Here is a 17,254-nt window from a genome sequence, read left to right on the forward strand (position 1 = left end):
TTTTTTTGAGACAGGGTTTCTCTGGGTAGCTTTGCGCCTTTCCTGGAACTCGCTTGTTAGCCCAGGCTGGCCTCAAACTCACAGAGATTCGCCTGGCTCTGCCTCCCGAGTGCTGGGATTAAAGGCGTGCGCCACCACCGCCCGGCGAACCCTGAGCTTTATAAAGCATGTGAAGCAGACACTCCGCCAGCTGGGCTACATCCCCAGCTGCCTTTGTCTTTTGCCATTTCTTTCAGGTCCTGTCTTCCTAACAAGACAATGCTGTGGCACCCAACAGGACATACACATCCCTTTTCCTTCCTCCTTTTCTTTCATCTTGTGTTGGGGGTGGGGTGGAGTGTGCCCCTGACACAGCATGCATGTGGAGGGCGGTGGACAAGGATTTGGAGTTAGCTCTCTCCTTCCACCTTTTTGAGGCAGGCTCTCTCTTGTTCTTTATACTGCGCTGTGCACTCCAGGCTAGTGGGCCTTTGAGCTTCGGGTAACGTCTCATTTCTGCGCCGTCCCCCATCTCACCATAGGAGTGCTGGGACTTCGGGTACATGCTACCCCGCCTGGCATTTTATGTGGGTCCTGGCGACGGAACTTAAGTCATCAGGCTTGAGTGGGCAGGTACTTTCACCTGCCCAGCCGTCTCCCCAGCCCAAGACTGTATCTTTAAACTCCTATCATGACGCTTGGCATCTGGTAGGTGCTCAGTAAGTGTTTATGGAACACATCAACCAGGAGATGACATAAAACTCAGGGCAGCTGCTCATCCTCTGAGTGCAGCCAGTCACGTGTGCGTCTGCCACTGAGCTGGTGATCTAGCATCATTGGCTTCTCCATTCATCTTCCCGCATTCCAGCATTCTGCCACTCCCACACTCTTTCGTCAGTCCGTCCTACGTCTAACCTTTATCATAACTGGTCCAACAGTAGTTGCAGGACCGCAAACAGGGTCTTGGTAGGACTCAGGAGCCCAGTGGAGGGGATGGCGTCTGGAGGCAGGTGAGCAGGATGCCGGGATTCCCTCAGAGATGGGGAAGCTGTCAACAGGCCTGGTGGATGCTGGAGAGCCAGGGGTTCCCTGGGTTGACAGAAGGGTGCTCTCAGAGCCAGGGTGCCCAGTGGTCTGGCCTGGAGTGAGTGTTGGTCATTTCCTTTCCTGACTCCTGTCTCTGGCCTTCCCCTCCAAAGAGGATGTGGGCAGCTCTTTGGTGGTGGTAGGGAGATGTTTGGGGTGGAATATGGATGCAGTATGGAAAGAGGACAGGCCTTCATGCTTACAAAAACTCTTCTCGGGACTGCCAAGATGGCTCAGAAGGTAAAGTCTCTTGCCGCCAAGCCTGAAGACCCAAGTTCAGTCCCCAGGTGAGAGGAGAGAATGGATTCCCAAAAGTTGCCTCTGACCTCCACACATGGACATGTGCCCACCCACCCCCAGATATAACAAATAAAGAATAGCAAATGTAAAGAACAAAACCGTTCTGTGACCTGCTCCAAACATCTGCAGCGCTCTAAGAGGGGGGTTAAGCTGGGCAGTGGTGCACGCCTGTAGTCCTAGCAGAGATTAGAAGCAGAGGCAAGCAGCTCTCTGAGAGTTCCAGGCCAGCCTGGTCTAGAAAGCAAGTTCCAGGACAGCCAGAACTGTTACACAGAGAAACCCTGTCTCAGGGGGTCAGGGAAGAGTGGGATTAAATCAACGCCCCAGCTTGGCACTCAGGAACCACAGAACCATACCTGCACTACTGGGTCCTGGGTACGCGGTGCCCTCTGCCTCACCTTGGTAGACGCCGTCCTGAAAGAGCTCCAGTGATACGCTGCCTCAGCCTGGGCTGCTGTTCCCTTCCCGACTTCCATTTAGTTATCTGCCCCACTGGCGCCCAGTGCCCTGGCAACAGGCTTGGATCCCATTAGCCACCGTTAATGAAGCAACACAGCACGCTGTGCCTTTGGTGCTAAGTCCCACCTGTCATGGGGCAGAGGGCTCCAGAGTCTCTGTTTCCCTGCACCCGTGTCCTCCTGTGTCTCTTGAGCTCCAGACTGTGTTCAAGGCCTGAGCGCTTTCACCCATGCAGAGGTTACTACCTCTGCTTTGCCCAGAAGCCAGCAGGGGTGGATCCATTCTTCTGAATTCCGTCTTGCTGGCACCGGTGAGGGATGGATGGATGGATGGATGGATAGATGGATGGATGGATGGTTGAGCTGTACCTTGCTAAGACTCCCACACTATGTACTGCCTCCCAGCCGCTAAGAAGAAATCAGGTAGTTTGAGAGGGCCGAATGGGAGGAGGTACTCTGGTAGCCAAAGGTGGCCTAAGGGTCTGCAGTGACCAGGCAGGCAGCCCTCAGGCCATCTGTGAGACCTGGCTGCCCACCCTGGACATGGGCATACTCCTTCTCTCTGTCTTCCCCCAACATGCCCACCTGATGATGAGGAGGAGGAGCAAGCTGTGGGGAGGAAGTACGGGCAAGGCAGTTCCTTGGGAAGGGAAAAGGCAGATGCATGCAGCTGGTTCCTGGCTCCAACCTAAGGTAGAGTTTGAGATCTCTTGGGGGAGGGGTGAATGTGCTGAATTCCTAGGAGGTCCTGGGCTCCCAGTCCAGGGACCAGAAAAGAGCCTGTCACACTCCCTCCTAAATGAATGGTTATTCTGATCCAGGGGGGCCCAGGGGACAGAGCGGACTCCACAGATTGTCCATTCCCTATTGGCTCTGATCCGTCTGTGCTGTGCCTACTGCCCTGGGATCCTAGCCCCATGGCCTGCCCTTTCAAGAGTAGCTGAGAATAATTCATTTATGCCAAGCTTGTTGTTTGATTTTATTTATTTATTTATTTATTCTGAGGCAGGGCTTCTTATGGCCTAGGCTGGCCTTGAACTCACTATATAGTTGAGGATGACCTTGAACTGCTGAGCCTCCTACCTCTACCTCCCAAGTGTTGAGATTATAGATGTATGCCATCTTGCACAGGCAAAAGTTATAAGCACATTTTAAAAAAAGATTTGTTATTTATTATGCATATAGTGTTGTGCCTACATGTATGCCTGCTCAGAAGAGGGCATCAGATCTCATTACAGATGGTTGTGAGCCACCATGTCGTGACTGGGAATTGAACTCAGGACCTCTGGAAGAACAATCAGTGCTCTTAACCTCTGAGCCATCTCTCCAGCCCAGCACTTAAAAACAAAAACAAAAACAGAAGTTCTGGGGAATGGACCCATGACCTCACACAGGCTAGGCAAGCCCTCTTGTACTAAGCTACATCCCCAGCAGGATCATGAGTTTGAGGGTAGCCTGAGCTACATGGGAAGACCCAGGCTCAAACAAACAACATCCCCAGGAAGAAAGGAAGAAAGCCCACCTGTCCCTTGCTTGGCATTCGTGAGGTTTCAACTTCAATCTTCAGTACTGGTAGCAAAAATTAGAGGGTGCTAGGGAGGAACTAAGCCGGCGGAGTACTTGCGTGGCATGCACAAGACCCTGGTTTCAACCCTGGGCAGGATACAAACCAGGCATGGTAGTGCATGCCTGTAATCCCAGAGTGGGGAGGTGCTTAGGGAAGGATCAGAAGTTCAAGGTCAGTCTCCACTACATAGCCAGTTTAATGCCGCCCTGGACTACGTGAGACCTTGAGGGAGGGTGTTAAAAAACAACAGCTCCTGGGTTGGAGAGATGTCTCAGCATTTAAGAGCACTTGCTTTTACAGAGGTCTCTGGTTTGGGTGCCAGGATCCAACACCCTCTCCTGGTTCTGCAGTACCAGGAAGGCACACATGCAGGCAGAACACTCATACACATAAATTAAAAATAAGTAAATCTTTAAAAAAATTCCTTAGCACAGGGTGTGGAGTGTGGAGCTGGAGGGCTGAATTGTTTGGAGAGTGGGGCTGAGGAGGCAGAACTGGATACAGGGATGCAGGGACCTCCATGCCAGATGGATGCCCGGAAACTTGCACAGGCTGGGTGGAAAACGGAGGAGAGCTATTGGAGACTGGTCTGTTAACCAACCATGTGTCACATGTGTTCAGTGCCTTGGTCCCTTACCTCAGGGAGCCAGCAGTCTCCAGGCAGAGAGGGGCGTCAATCTAGTCATTGTCCAAATGTATTATTGCAGACTGTCTGTGATTTGGATAAGGAAAACCAAAGAACACAGAAAAGACACACAAGACCTAACCTGAGGACCCAGGAGGGCTTCCTAGAGGAGGTGACGTGTGTGTAGAAATTGGTCTTAAAGGAAAAGAAAAGGCATTGTTTGCTAGGGGAGGGAACCGGCTTAGGTCAAGGCCCTGAGGCGAGGGAGAAGGGTGGCTAGGGTGCAGAAGAAGGGCGTGGGAGTGGGGAACGAGTGGGGAACGAGTGGGGAACGAGTGGGGAACGAGGTTAAGCCTGGCTTGGGTGACGGAGGTCCAGTATCCCATTGCTCAGGAACTCCAGAGAGAACAGGTTGGAGAGAGGGAGTCAGCTGGCAGCTTGGTGAGTGTGGGAATCCCCAGTGTTGAAGGAGATGGAGCTAGCCAGGGTAAAGGCAGAGCCGCAGGCTGTGTGGACCCCTTCCCAGTGCCCACGGGGAGTTGTTCATCACCACACTCCAGTCCTGCTTAAGTGGGTCTAGGGTAGGGTCTGGCCTTTTCCTGGGATTTGAGGAGAGAGCCTGGGAATCACGTTTAAACAAACACCAGGGAGTTGGGTGGAGGGCAAATGGGGGATGGTCAGAGCCCCTCCCCAGTGGGAGTCCTGGGGAAGAGGCGCTGGAGGGGTTGGAGCCAGGTACAGAACACTGACTGAGCTGGGTGAGGTGGTGGTAGGGTTAGGGGTGACTCAATGTGGGGTGCTTTGGGTGACAGCCCCTCTGTCACATCCGAGTCCCCCTCCCAGAGCTGGAGCCAGTGAGGTTCCCAGAGATCCGAACTTGATTCCCGCATGGTTCTCTGCTTCTGCCATGCTGTAGTTGTTGAACAAGGAAGTCCGCATGATTGTGAGCGGTGTTGGGTCAGGTTCCTTGGGTGTCAGGATTTGGGATCTGTATGGTAACAGTGTTAATGCGAGTGCACTTGACTCTGGCGTCCTCTGATCCACCCAGCACCTGGGCCTGTCCTATACTAACTCTGTTCATCCATGGCTCCTGGGTGTGCAAATCTGCGTGCGTGCGTGCGTGCGCTCTAGATGCAGCAGTGGAGGCGCCCTTGTCCGCGGGTGTGTGTGACTTGTGTCCTGGGGCGGGGGTGCCAGGCCCTGCAGACGCCGGGCTTGTTGCGGGATAAGGGGCGGCGCGCAGAGGGCGGGACTCTCCCCCTGCGACGCTGCGCGCACTCCCGGCGCGGAGGAGGCCGCAGCGCCACCGGCGGCTGTGCTCACACCGACGCTGCTACTAACGCCGCCACCGCCACCGCGGCGGGGCTCAGGCCCCGGAGGAGCGCGGGTGGGAGGGGGCCCTCCGACTCTGCGCAGTGCCCGCCCCGGCGGCGGCCCGGCCGCATGCTGCAGATGGTGAAGACCCTGGCCCAGTTCACCATCGCGCTGGAAGACATGCGCGATCTGGGCCCGGCCGCCGCCTCCGGGGAGTCCGCCGGGGGCGGGGGCTCTGACACCACGGAGGAGCCGGGGGAGGCCCAGGTACTGGGAGGGGGAGGGGCAGCCGGGAACCTGGGTCTTGGCCTAGGATGCCGCAGACCCAGGATACTGGGGGGATGCGTGGGCAGATGCTGGAGAGCAAGGCCTGGGACTTGGATCAGACACCAGGAGCCTTCCTGCCTGCCTGCCAACCCTGGGTTTTGGGAGGGCTGACCTTAGATGAAGGCGGAGGGGTTGACGGTGAGGGCCGCGCTGGTGGGGTTGGCTGGGCACCAAGGTTCAAGGCCCAGGACAGTACTGTTTTGTAAAGTGGATCAGGTGAAAGCAGATTTGTTGCTGGGGTCCCCTGGGTCCCCAGGAAAGCCAGATTTCTAGCCTCCCTCAGGTCTGAGGGGCCACAGCTGTATGTATGTAGTAGCTAGGGGTAGCCAGCATTGCATCCCCTTTACCACCATCTCCGCACTGGAACTACAGGGCCTGGGATGTCATACTGTGGTGCTGTGGAAAAGGTGGCGTCCCCATTCCTGCCTCCAGCTGCCTTTCTGGAGGGGGAGGGGGAGGGTCCCAGGGATGCTGCCTTGTTTTTATATGTTTGTCTAGGCCGAGACTATGTTCCATGCTCTGGGCACAATGGGGACTAGGGTGCTACCCTCAGCCGGGTGCTGTACTGTGGTGTGTGTGTGTGTGTGTGTGTGTGTGTGTGTGTGTGTGTGTGTGTGTGTGTGTTGCTCCAGGTCTCTGGGCAGGAGGGCCTAGCTCGCAGCTGGATAGCTGGGCTGCCTTTTTGATTTGCTGTAGGGCATCTTGCCTTCATGGCTTCTCTGTGTGTGTGTCTTCACTCTTGGTACATCAGGGTCTCAGTCTTTGGGTTAATGACAGACGAGTACCCCACACCCTCTTCCACCTTCCCACACCTCCCTGGTCCCCATGCCAGGGCCCTGCCTATGGTGAGGGGATCTGGAGGGAAGCGGAGCTGAAGGGCTGGCCTGCCTGGAACAGGTGGGCCTGCCGATCTGGTTGACAGCTGCATCGTCCCGTCCCCCCCCCACACACACACACACTGCTCCCGTGTCTGGACACGTGCAGAGGGTGCTCCATGCAGTGACAAGGAGCTGGCCTTGTTTTCTATGCTTTACCTGACAGCTGAATGACAGCCCGCTGTGCTTTGCGGCTGGGAGGAGGCTGGGAGAGGTCCCGCTGCTGCCGCTGCTGCTGCTGCTGCTGCTGCTGCTGCTGCTGCTGCGTCAGCTCCCTCTACCACCCCAGCCTCCCGGCCAGCAGGCCCAGCGCCAGCCCTGCCTCGCAGGAAACTTCTCTGACCATGACCCAGGTTGGGGCTGGCAGGCCAGTGAGTGTGGGCAGGGGACAGTGGCCGTGAGGCCCAAAGGCCGGTCTGGCTGTCTTAGAGTCAGAAAACTTCTCATGAAGTCTCAGTGAGATGAAATGAGAAGAGACAGTGAGGACCACTGTGTGCGTGCGTGTGTGTGTGTGTGTGTGTGTGTGTGTGTGTGTGTGTGTGTGTGTACACCTCCCTGTTCCTCGTCACCAAGCTTATATGGTACCAGGACCAAAGGGTTATTATTCCACTTCAAAAAGGAGTGTGGAAGCAAGGCCACCAAAGTCACACAGATGAACGGAGCAGAGCTGGAGAACTCTGTGGCCTGAAGTGGCCGGTCAGTGTAAATAGAAATATGGGGTGCCAGGGCCCTAAGGCTCTGCATGAGGCGGCTGCAGAGGCTCTGGGCCTTGCTGTGTCTGTCACTGGCCGTGTGGTCTTAGGCAAGTCACGTCACTTCTCTGACTTGACTCATGTGTGCAGTGGCTGACAGCACTTGTGTCCTGGAGCTGTGTAAGGCTGACAGGAGGTTACACGTCCTTGTGAGGTACCGAGGTGTTCCAAGAGCTGCCGGCACAGGGGTGGACATGGGAAACCCAGGGCTGCTTTAAGTTTTGAAAAGCCCCAGAAGCACACAGTATAAGTGGTCTGCTCTGAGGTAGGGCCTAAGGCACATCTATACAACCCAGAGCTTGGAGAGAGGGAGCAACCCTGCCTTCTGTGTCCCGAGGAGATGTCGGTCACTCATGCCTCACTAGAGCTTAGCATGGGAGTCCACTGCTGGGTGTGCCTCCTGGTCAGTTATGAAGGAACACGGCTGATTCCTCAATTCCAAGGTCAGAGGGCGCAGCACCTGAAGTGAGCTTACCATGGCCAGAAAAGTGAACAGTCAGCTGGGCATGCCGGGCTGTGACTCTAGCATGAGGGAGGCCGAGGCATCCTGGGCTGTATACTGAACTACAGAGCAAGACCTCGTCTCAACAAAAAAAAAACAAAACATACTAATAGTATTCAAAAGGTAAGTAGTGGTGAGGCCAGGTAGGCCCAGAACTTGGGTCCCCGAGCAGACCAGGGACCGGACAGAGCAGTGACAAAGGTCAGTCCCGCTCACGGAGTCTCTGCCTTAAGGGGCTCTTGTGGTGGGGACTGGAGGCATGCCCAAGCATAAGCACTCATTCTGGAATCTCCACACGACAAAGAACCTGCAGGCCTGGATGGCTGGAGCCCTAGGAACAGCCCAGCCAGATGTGTGAGCCTCACACCTGGCCGAGGGCCAGTCTAGAGGCTTGAGTGTCAGTATGGAGCTCGGCAGTGGAGTCCCTGCCAGGGCAGAGAGGCTGCCATGGGACACGTGCTGTGTAGGAAGGTGTCCTGGAGAAGACTGGGGACAATTGAGGCTGGCAGCAGGTGAGCCCTGCCTCAGGGGCCCAAGCCCAGACACATTCCCAAGCTTGCTTCTAACAAAGTCTTCCCATGGGATAGAGCTTACCTTGACAGAGGCAGGAGTCAATTCCTCGGGATGTGGGTGCAGATGCCGAACAACCCCTGGGGAACTTCTAGGTCCTCTGTAAGCGTCAGTGACTGGGTCGCCCTCCCTCACGCCCCCACTCTGAAAATGAGGAGACTCGCTGGAATTGTAGCTCAGTTGGTGCAGTGCTTGCCTAGCACACGTACAGAGCCCTGGGTTGCTCTCCAGCTGTGCCATAAGCCAGATGTGGTAGCTTATCCCTGTAACCCTAGCACTAGAGGACGAGGGGCAGGAGGGGCGGGAATTCAAGGTTATCCTGGTCTATGTAAGACCCTGTCTCAAAAAGAGAAAGAGGGTCGTGAGACGGCTTGAAGGATAAGCGTGAGCACCTATGCTTGCAATCCCAGAATTGTAAAAGCCAGGCACAGCAATGTGGGTCTGTAACCCCAGCAGTGTGTGTCTGTAACCCCAGCAGTGTGTGTCTGTAACCCCAGCAGAGTGCATCTGTAACCGCTGCAGTGTGTCTGTAACCCCTGCAGTGTGCGTCTGTAACCCCAGCAGTGTGTCTGTAACCCCAGCAGTGTGCGTCTGTAAACCCAGCAGTGTGCGTCTGTAACCCCAGCAGTGTGCGTCTGTAACCCCAGCAGTGTGCATCTGTAACCCCTGCAGTGTGCGTCTGTAACCCCTGCAGTGTGTCTGTAACCCCAGCAGTGTGCGTCTGTAACCCCAGCAGAGTGTGTCTGTAACCCCTGCAGTGTGCGTCTGTAACCCCTGCAGTGTGCATCTGTAACCCCTGCAGTGTGCATCTGTAACCCCTGCAGTGTGTCTGTAACCCCTGCAGTGTGTCTGTAACCCCAGCAGTGTGCGTCTGTAACCCCAGCAGTGTGCGTCTGTAACCCCAGGAGAGTGTGTCTGTAAGCCCAGCAGTGTGCATCTGTAACCCCAGCAGTGTGCATCTGTAACCCCAACAGTGTGTCTGTAACCCCAGCAGTGCGTCTGTAACCCCAGCAGTGCGTCTGTAACCCCAGCAGTGTGTCTGTAACCCCAGCAGTGTGCGTCTGTAACCCCAGCAGTGTGCGTCTGTAACCCCAGCAGTGTGTCTGTAACCCCAGCAGTGTGCGTCTGTAAACCCAGTAGTGTGCATCTGTAACCCCTGCAGTGTGTCTGTAACCCCTGCAGTGTGTCTGTAACCCCAGCAGTGTGCGTCTGTAACCCCAGCAGTGTGCGTCTGTAACCCCAGCAGTGTGCGTCTGTAACCCCAGGAGAGTGTGTCTGTAAGCCCAGCAGTGTGCGTCTGTAACCCCAGCAGTGTGCATCTGTAACCCCAACAGTGTGTCTGTAACCCCAGCAGTGTGTCTGTAAACCCAGCAGTGTGTCTGTAACCCCAGCAGTGTGTCTGTAACCCCAGCAGTGTGCGTCTGTAACCCCTGCAGTGTGCATCTGTATCCCCAGCAGTGTGCGTCTGTAACCCCAGCAGTGTGCATCTGTAACCCCTGCAGTGTGCATCTGTAACCCCTGCAGTGTGCATCTGTAACCCCTGCAGTGTTTCTGTAACCCCAGCAGTGTGCGTCTGTAACCCCAGCAGTGTGCGTCTGTAACCCCTGCAGTGTGCATCTGTAACCCCTGTAGTGTTTCTGTAACCCAGCAGTGTGCGTCTGTAACCCCAGCAGTGTGCATCTGTAACCCCAGCAGTGTGCATCTGTAACCCCTACAGTGTGCATCTGTAACCCCAGCAGTGTGTGTCTGTAACCCCAGCAGTGTGTGTCCCAGCAGTGTGTGTCTGTAACCCCAGTGCTGGAGAGCAGAGATGGGCTGAGATGGTGAACTCCAGGCTCAGCGAGAGATTCTGTGTCAAAAAATAAATAAGTTAATTAATTAATTAATTAATTAATTAATTAATTAATTAATTAATGTGGGAAGCAATGGAGGGAGATACCTGACACTGGCCTCTTGTGTTCACACACGCATGCGTGGGTGATCAAACCTGCACATGTGTGCACACAGATCCCCCGCCATACACACATGCACCTGCAAGGAAAATAGAGAAGAAATGGAGAAACTCTGTACCACACAGGTGGTCAAGAGGGCTGGGAAAATGAAGTGCCCAGAACTGGAGCAAGGGAGGGTCCAGCCTTGTGAGAACCCTGCCACCTCCAGCTCTGCGGCTTCTAGCACCAACTGTACTTCCCTGGGCTGCAGTGTCTTCTAGCAGGAAGTGACAGCGTCGTCTACTGATGCTGCGACACACAGCCAGGTCGAACATGTCCTCATACAGCAAGCTGGAACTTGGCGTTTTCAGAGTCAGTCCCTAGAGTGGGTGTAGCCGCAGGCATCTTTCTTTGTAAATAGGAGGGTTTATTGTTGTTGGTCTTTTGTCTTTGTCCAGAACCTGTTGGGGTGGGAGAACAGGGACAGACTCAGGGGAGTGTTCCCAGCAGAGAATGCCCGAGCGGAGGCCCGGCAGGACAGAGGTCAGGATCCTTTGGGAAACTATGCCTGCGAGAAGCAGGCAGGGAAAGGATCAGATGGACTCTCGGAGTGTGCAGATGAGCTTGCGTGTAGCTAAGGGGAACAAAGGACCACTCACCTTCTACTCCTGTCCCCACAGGACATGCGGAAGCACGTGACCATGACCCTGCTGGACACAGAGCAATCGTATGTGGAGTCACTGCGCACCCTAATGCAGGTGAGGCCCATGGCCTAGGCCTGAGAGCAACATTCCAAGTGTGGGCAGCAGACTTGTGGGATTACCCATGTGGACAGGGATTGAGACCAAAGAGCTTATAACACCTACATGTGGAGAACCCCGACGTGGCCACTCTGAAGGAAGAGGTCACCCCTGCAGGGTAGGTGAGGATAGAGGGTCCCAGACAGTGCAGGAGTCTCCATCCCATTGTTTCCATGTTCCCTCAGCAGCCCTGGACCCCAGTTTTGACCCTTGATGGTGCCTTTTCTGTGACCAGAATTAAATACTGAATATCTACTGTGGGCACGCCATGGTCCAGGTACACGAAGCCCAAGGATGAGGGAAGGAAGAACCCTGCTGAGTATATGGGACACTAGACCAGTAGTTCTCAACCTGTGGGTCTCGACCCCCTTGGGGTCGCATATCTGATATCCTGCATATCAGGTATTTGCATTAAGATTCATAACAGCAGCAAAATTACAGTTATGAAATAACAATGAAAATAATTTTATGATTGGGGGGTCACCAGAGCATGAATTAAAGAGTCGCAGCATTAGGAAGGTTGAGAACCACTGCTCTAGAGGCATGGAAGATGCTGGACCAGTATGCCATCAGGGAAGGCTCCCTAGGTCTTGGGTGATGTTGCAGGAGCCAGCAGGGGTCATGCCATGGGGTCCTTGAACTCCAGGAGAAGGATTTGGATCACAGTGGGGTTCCTGGAGATTCATCAGAGGGTTTTGAGCCAGGTGTGTGCTTTGAGAAGTCTGTGTGACTGATGGAAAGATGAGTGGCAGGAGACCAAGCCAGGGCCACAGAGTTTCAGGAAGGGCACCAACTGTAGGAGGGACAGAGGGGGGCAGACACTTAGGAGGTGAGCTGCTCAGGTCGGGTGGGTTCCAGGGATTGCAGGGTGGGCATGAGGTGGGAAGTCAGGTCTATGCCTGGGCCCCTGCCCGGCTTGGGAGAGGTGGAGAACAGAGGAGGGATAGGTGTATCTATGGCAGGATGGTAAACTGAGACTCAGCTCTGTGTGTACTGCAGAGGCCCAGAACCTGGGTATGTGTGCTGAAATGGAGCTCACAAGCACAATTAAAGATGAACTTATTCAAGCCACCACAGCTCAGGGTGAAGTAGAACCCAGGAAATATCTAGAAACAATCAGCCTTCCTTTTTCCCTCCCTCTCCCGCTTCCACAGATCTGTACAGAGCCCTTCTGTAGACTGGGCAGGGCAGGGCAGGGGCCGCCATTCGGCAGTGAGCCCGAGGGACAGGAATCTGTTCCCTGGAGCTCATGGGCTGTTCAGGAGAGTAGCAGTCACCAGCCAGAGATGGTGATACAGAATTCAAGGGTGTGTGTACATATGTGGGTAGTCCTCCACTTGAAAGGGAGGGTGATTTCAACCCACACTGCAACCCTGGTGGTCCTCGAAACAAGCCACTCAGCTAACAACCGGGGCTGGGTGGTATGCATCCCAAGGCGCTAGGAGTCGGCAGGCTTTCAGGGACCGAAAGTGGGATGGTGGGTGGTAGCAGTGTCCCAGGGAGGCTGGGGCTGGGGAGCGGGCTATGGGGTGTTAGTGTCCAGTGGTCCAGAGCTTCCAGCTGGGAGAGGAAGTTGGTGTTTGCACAACAGTGTGAATGTATGCACACTAATCTGTGTATTTAAAACAGATTAAAGTGGGGCCAGCTCAAAAGAGTGCGTATCTAGCATGCAAGAAGCCCTGGGTTTGATCCCCAGCATTGCATAAACCAGGTGTGGCGGCTCACCCCTGTGGTCCCAGCACTCAGGAGGCAGAGGCAAGAAAAATCAAAACTACAAGGTCATCTTTGACTAATAGATAGTTCAAGGGTAACCTAGAATTCATGAGAAACTGTTTTTAAAAACGAATGAAAGGAACTGGTTAAAGTGACCAATTTTATCTTTTGTCTGTTTCACCACAAAAAAAATACATTGCCTCTGTTTTTGTAAAAATGTCCGTAGATATAAGAGCATAGGATGAATACTTGCCTGTGTGGGCTCGGGGAAGGTGACTCTGGGTTTGGAGTGTCCAGCAGAGACCTGAAAGGGTGGGTAGGATTTCAACAGAGAGCTCATTGAGGGGAACAGGCTGAGCACACGACACAAGCAAAGACCAGGACAGTGGAGGAACCTGGAGCAGAGAGGAGGAGACCGGAAGTGCCCGGTGTGGCTGCCGAGGAGAAGGGCAGGAGGCCAGGCAAGGGCTGGGGTCTCCTGTGGGCGCAAGAAAACCTGAGGAGGGATTCCCAAGATGTCAGACAGGAAGAGAAGCCACGGCAAGGGCCCAGGGCCATCCCCTCGTTAAGTGGCTGTGTGGACAGACAGCCCTGGCTTTGAGTCACTTGTCTCCTTCGGGGCGACAGGAGTTGGATCACTTCTCTAGTCCTTAGTTTCACCTGTAAAATGAAGTTGTTCATGTGTCCTCTCGGAGTGAAGAGAAAGATGGTGTCTCTTCTCGGGCCTGTGGGCAGAGAGGAGAGCGGAGGAACACAAAGCAGGCGGGCCTGGCGTCTGAGTCTGCTGGGCCCTGTGAGGCGAGCAGGGCTGGAGGTGAAGACACCAAACTGAGGTTCCTGGGTGGGAGGGGAGAGGAAGAGGCGAACAGGAGATTATCACTTGAACCCAAGGCATGGGGGTGCCGTAGCCTGGGTGCGTGAATGGAAGATGGGTCCCTCCAGGGCTCTGGAGCGTGACTCCGCTGCTCACACATGGCTACACTTCTTGGTCAGCTGTGTAAGCTGGAACAGATCGTGGGTGCACTTGTGCCTCACCTGCCCTGGCTGTAGAGTGGAGATCACAGTAGCCCTTGTCCCAAATGCATATCTCAGATGCACGCAGCATCTCACATGTTGCCTGCACGTGTGTTGGCGTGTGTGTGTGTGTGTGTGTGTGTGTGTGTGTGTGTGTGTGTGCAGTTGCCTCAACCTTTGTAAGCCTTGTGAGGGAGAAATTATGAGCTGCTCTGAATGAGGGACCAAAGACGCAGAAGTTCAGAAACGGACGCTGACGCCGAGACGGGCACTAGCTCCGTGACCACTGCCACGCAAAGTGGGTTGGTAGGATTCCTGCAAGAGCAGGATTTAAGTAACAGTGGTAAGGCCGGCCGCATGTGGTGGCACCTGCCTGTCATCTTAGTATTTTGGAGGTAGAGGCAGAGTGGGGAGTTTGGGACTAGGCTGGCTGCAAAGCAAGACCCTGGCTCCAAAAACAGAAAACAGTGCTAAACGAGCCAGGTGTGGTGGTGTGTGCCCGTGACCTCAGCACTTGAGTGGGAGAGAGAGGATCGGGTGTTCAGGACCAGGCTTGACTACTTGTCAGTTCAGATTAAAAACAAAATAACAGAAAGGAATCACATACCAAGGCCAGCAGCCGAGAGGTGGGGTTTGAACCCCGGCCCTAAGTCTATATCCTTTCCTGGTGTCACCCCATCCTTGAGTCCTGTCTTGGGCCCCAATATTTTCAGCTAAGAAGCAGCCTGTTCCTGAACAATCCCCCCCCCCCGGGGCCCCCAGCTCTCCCTGCTCTCCTGTCTCCAGAGTCCTTACTCCCTCCTGGCATACTGTATAATAGCTCATTTATTTCGTACACTGGGTGGCTGCCCTCTGCTCAGCTTCCAGCTCAGGGGTGGGGCTTCGTGGCTCCCAGGCTTTGGGCTGATACACCTTGAGGGAAAGTGGGTGTTAGCTGGGGTTGTATCGATTTTCAGGCTTTCACCTGCTATTCCTTGCTCCCACCGTGTGCCTGCTCCTTTGCAGGGTGACCCAGAGGTGAATGGTGTCACTCTGCTCCATAACCAGTCAAGGTGCTGGCTGGCACTGGCCAGAGAGCCCTGATGGGGAGATCAGTTGCTAGCTACTCAGTCACCCTGAGCCTTTTCAGAATCTTCAACCAGCCAAGATTGAACAGCCAGTTCTGTTCAGCTTGACTTTTTCAGGTTTGTTTTACAAAACAAGCCAGATTTTTTAAATGTTTAGTATAAATGTTATTTTATAAATGTAGCATCACATACGCCTTTTCAAGAACCGCCCCCATCTTCTTTGAATTGCAGTTGCAGCATGGGCCAGTAGAGGGCGATCTCTCCATGAGCGTGCCCGCAGAGAGGCAGGCTGTTCATGCTTAGGAAACACGCTGAACGCAGATTGGTGGTGAAAAACAGGAATTTTAGTCAAGACTGCCCCGGAGGTTCAAAAACTTTTAAACTAGTATTCTGTACAGGCCTCCAGTAACTCCAGAGTTGACTCCAGTGCACTGCCTGTCATCACCCGAGTTCCAACATGGAATTGATCCTGAGAGGGAAGGCCTTCACATTTCAGTGAATCCAGAGTTCCTCGTATAATTCGTAGCATATAATAATTTAATTGTCATCAGGGTTTTTTTTTTTCTCTTAAAGGTAACTAAAAAATATACAGCAACCGGACAGTGGTGGCACACACCTTTGGTCCCGGAATTCAGGAGGCAGAGGCAATCGTATCTCTGTGAGTTTGAGGCCAGCTTGATCTACAGAGTGAGTTCCAGGACAGCCAGAACTACACAGAGAAACCCTGTCTTGGAAAACCTTTGTGTGTGTGTGTGTGTGTGTGTGTGTGTGTGTGTGTGTGTGTGTGTGTTTATTACCACAGCGTATCTTAGGTTTGGTGAAATGTGGTTTTATTTTCCACATTCCTTTCATTTGTGTGTTTCTTCTGGTTAGATGTAAGTTTTGTCATTTGTCAGGTCTTTTCATTGGCTCTTTTTTTTTTTTTTTGAGACAGGGTTTCTCTGTGTATCTCTGGCTGTCCTGGAACTCACTCTGTATAGATCAGACTGGCCTTGAACTCACAGAGATCCCCCTGCCTCTGCCTCCTGAGTGATGGGATTAAAAGTGTGCACCACCACCTCCCGGCTATTGGCTATTTTTTGGAATAAGGTCTCACCATGTAGTCCAGGCTGGCCTTAAACTTATGGCGATCCTCCTGTCTCAGTCTCCACCATACTTATCTTTTGGGTCTCTCTTGTTCACTGCTGTCTTTTAGATCTTAAAACAGTGCCTGGCATGTGGTAATGACTCAGTAAAATATTTATTGAGTTACTGGGTGGGGGGTGTCCTGGAAAGCGTCCCACCCAACCCAGTCTTCTTACTTTTTCCCTCCAAGCTCTTTTCATGCATCCAGCATTCTTTCCCTGCGCCTCCCTCTCCTCCAACTAAGCCCTGAGCTAGACAGGAGCACCAGTTGGGGGGACAGACTGTACAGGTGAGGTGGGGTACCACCTCTGTGGGAAGATGCACTGACCCCGTGGGTCCTCCAGGGCTACATGCAACCACTGAAGCAGCCAGAGAACTCCTTGCTGTGTGACCCGTCGCTGGTGGATGAGATCTTCGACCAGATCCCTGAACTTCTGGAACACCACGAACAGTTCCTGGAGCAGGTCCGGCACTGCGTGCAGACGTGGCATGCCCAGCAGAAGGTGGGAGCCCTGCTCGTCCAGTCGGTGAGTGTCCTTGCTGCGTGGACTACCCAGTCAGTAGCTGGCGTTGCTGCTGACCCAGACCTTATGTTCATATGCTTGACATGGATGCTCACCTTATTCTGGCTGGCTGTTTAATGATCTCGTTTGTACCCGCTGGCACCTTTTACCTCTGGGCATTATCCTACACAGTATATGCACCAGAGGCCCTGGCGCTTGCCACATATCCTTGCCCCAGGAGCCCGGACATCCATGAGCTCTTCAAGGTCCTTCAGTGGTGGCTCAGAATTTCAAAAGAACCACAAAAGCAAAGTTAAAAAAAAAATTCATTAAACTCCTGTGAATGTAACGCCATGTTTCTTCTTAAAATTGGCACTTGTTTATGTAACTTTAATTATATTTGAAAAACTTTTAAGGTACTTTTTTTTTGTTTTTGTTTTTGGAGACAGGGTTTCTCTGTGTAGTCCTGGCTGTCCTGGATCTTGCTCTGTAGACCAGGCTGGCCTTGAACTCACAGAGATCCATCTGCCTCTGCCTCCCGAGTGCTGGAATTAAAGGCGTGAGCCGCCACCACCGCAAGAATTCTTGATGATGACTGATATAACCAAATTCAAATAAGTGGTTACTTAGAGCCACATAATTGTAAAAGCAAAACTGTAGAGAATCCTTCCAGAAAGCTCTATAAGCCAAGCCAAAAAATGGTCTACCTAGCGAGTTGAAAGCCAATCAGGGCTACATTGTGGGAC

At 53.6% G+C, this 17,254-nt stretch overlaps 2 protein-coding genes across 2 annotated transcripts in view; one reads left to right on the forward strand and one right to left on the reverse strand.

Annotated features, from left to right (window-relative positions):
• Positions 1 to 17,254, forward strand: part of Arhgef17 (Rho guanine nucleotide exchange factor 17) — a 63,428-nt gene that overhangs the window by 29,193 nt on the left and 16,981 nt on the right. The window contains exons 2-3 of the mRNA XM_052714107.1: positions 10,967 to 11,044; positions 16,350 to 16,532. Of these exons, the coding sequence (XP_052570067.1) occupies positions 10,967 to 11,044; positions 16,350 to 16,532 (261 nt within the window). The remainder of the gene's footprint in view (positions 1 to 10,966; positions 11,045 to 16,349; positions 16,533 to 17,254) is intronic.
• On the reverse strand, positions 209 to 10,960 carry LOC128095280 (uncharacterized). Its single transcript, XM_052714108.1, has 2 exons — positions 6,691 to 10,960; positions 209 to 5,003 (listed from the first exon to the last, which is right to left on the reverse strand). Exon 1 carries the CDS (start codon positions 10,033 to 10,035, stop codon positions 8,680 to 8,682), a length of 1,356 nt encoding a protein of 451 aa, XP_052570068.1. The 5' UTR covers positions 10,036 to 10,960; the 3' UTR covers positions 209 to 5,003; positions 6,691 to 8,679.

Source organism: Peromyscus californicus, unplaced genomic scaffold, assembly GCF_007827085.1.
Source record: "Peromyscus californicus insignis strain IS unplaced genomic scaffold, ASM782708v3 Scaffold_4__1_contigs__length_199733344, whole genome shotgun sequence".
Classification (NCBI taxonomy): Eukaryota; Metazoa; Chordata; class Mammalia; order Rodentia; family Cricetidae; genus Peromyscus; species Peromyscus californicus.

Coding starts and splice junctions, on each gene's coding strand:
- LOC128095280 (XM_052714108.1), bottom strand. CDS start 10,035: ATGCACACTGCTGGGGTTACAGACGCACACTGCTGGGTTACAGAAACA.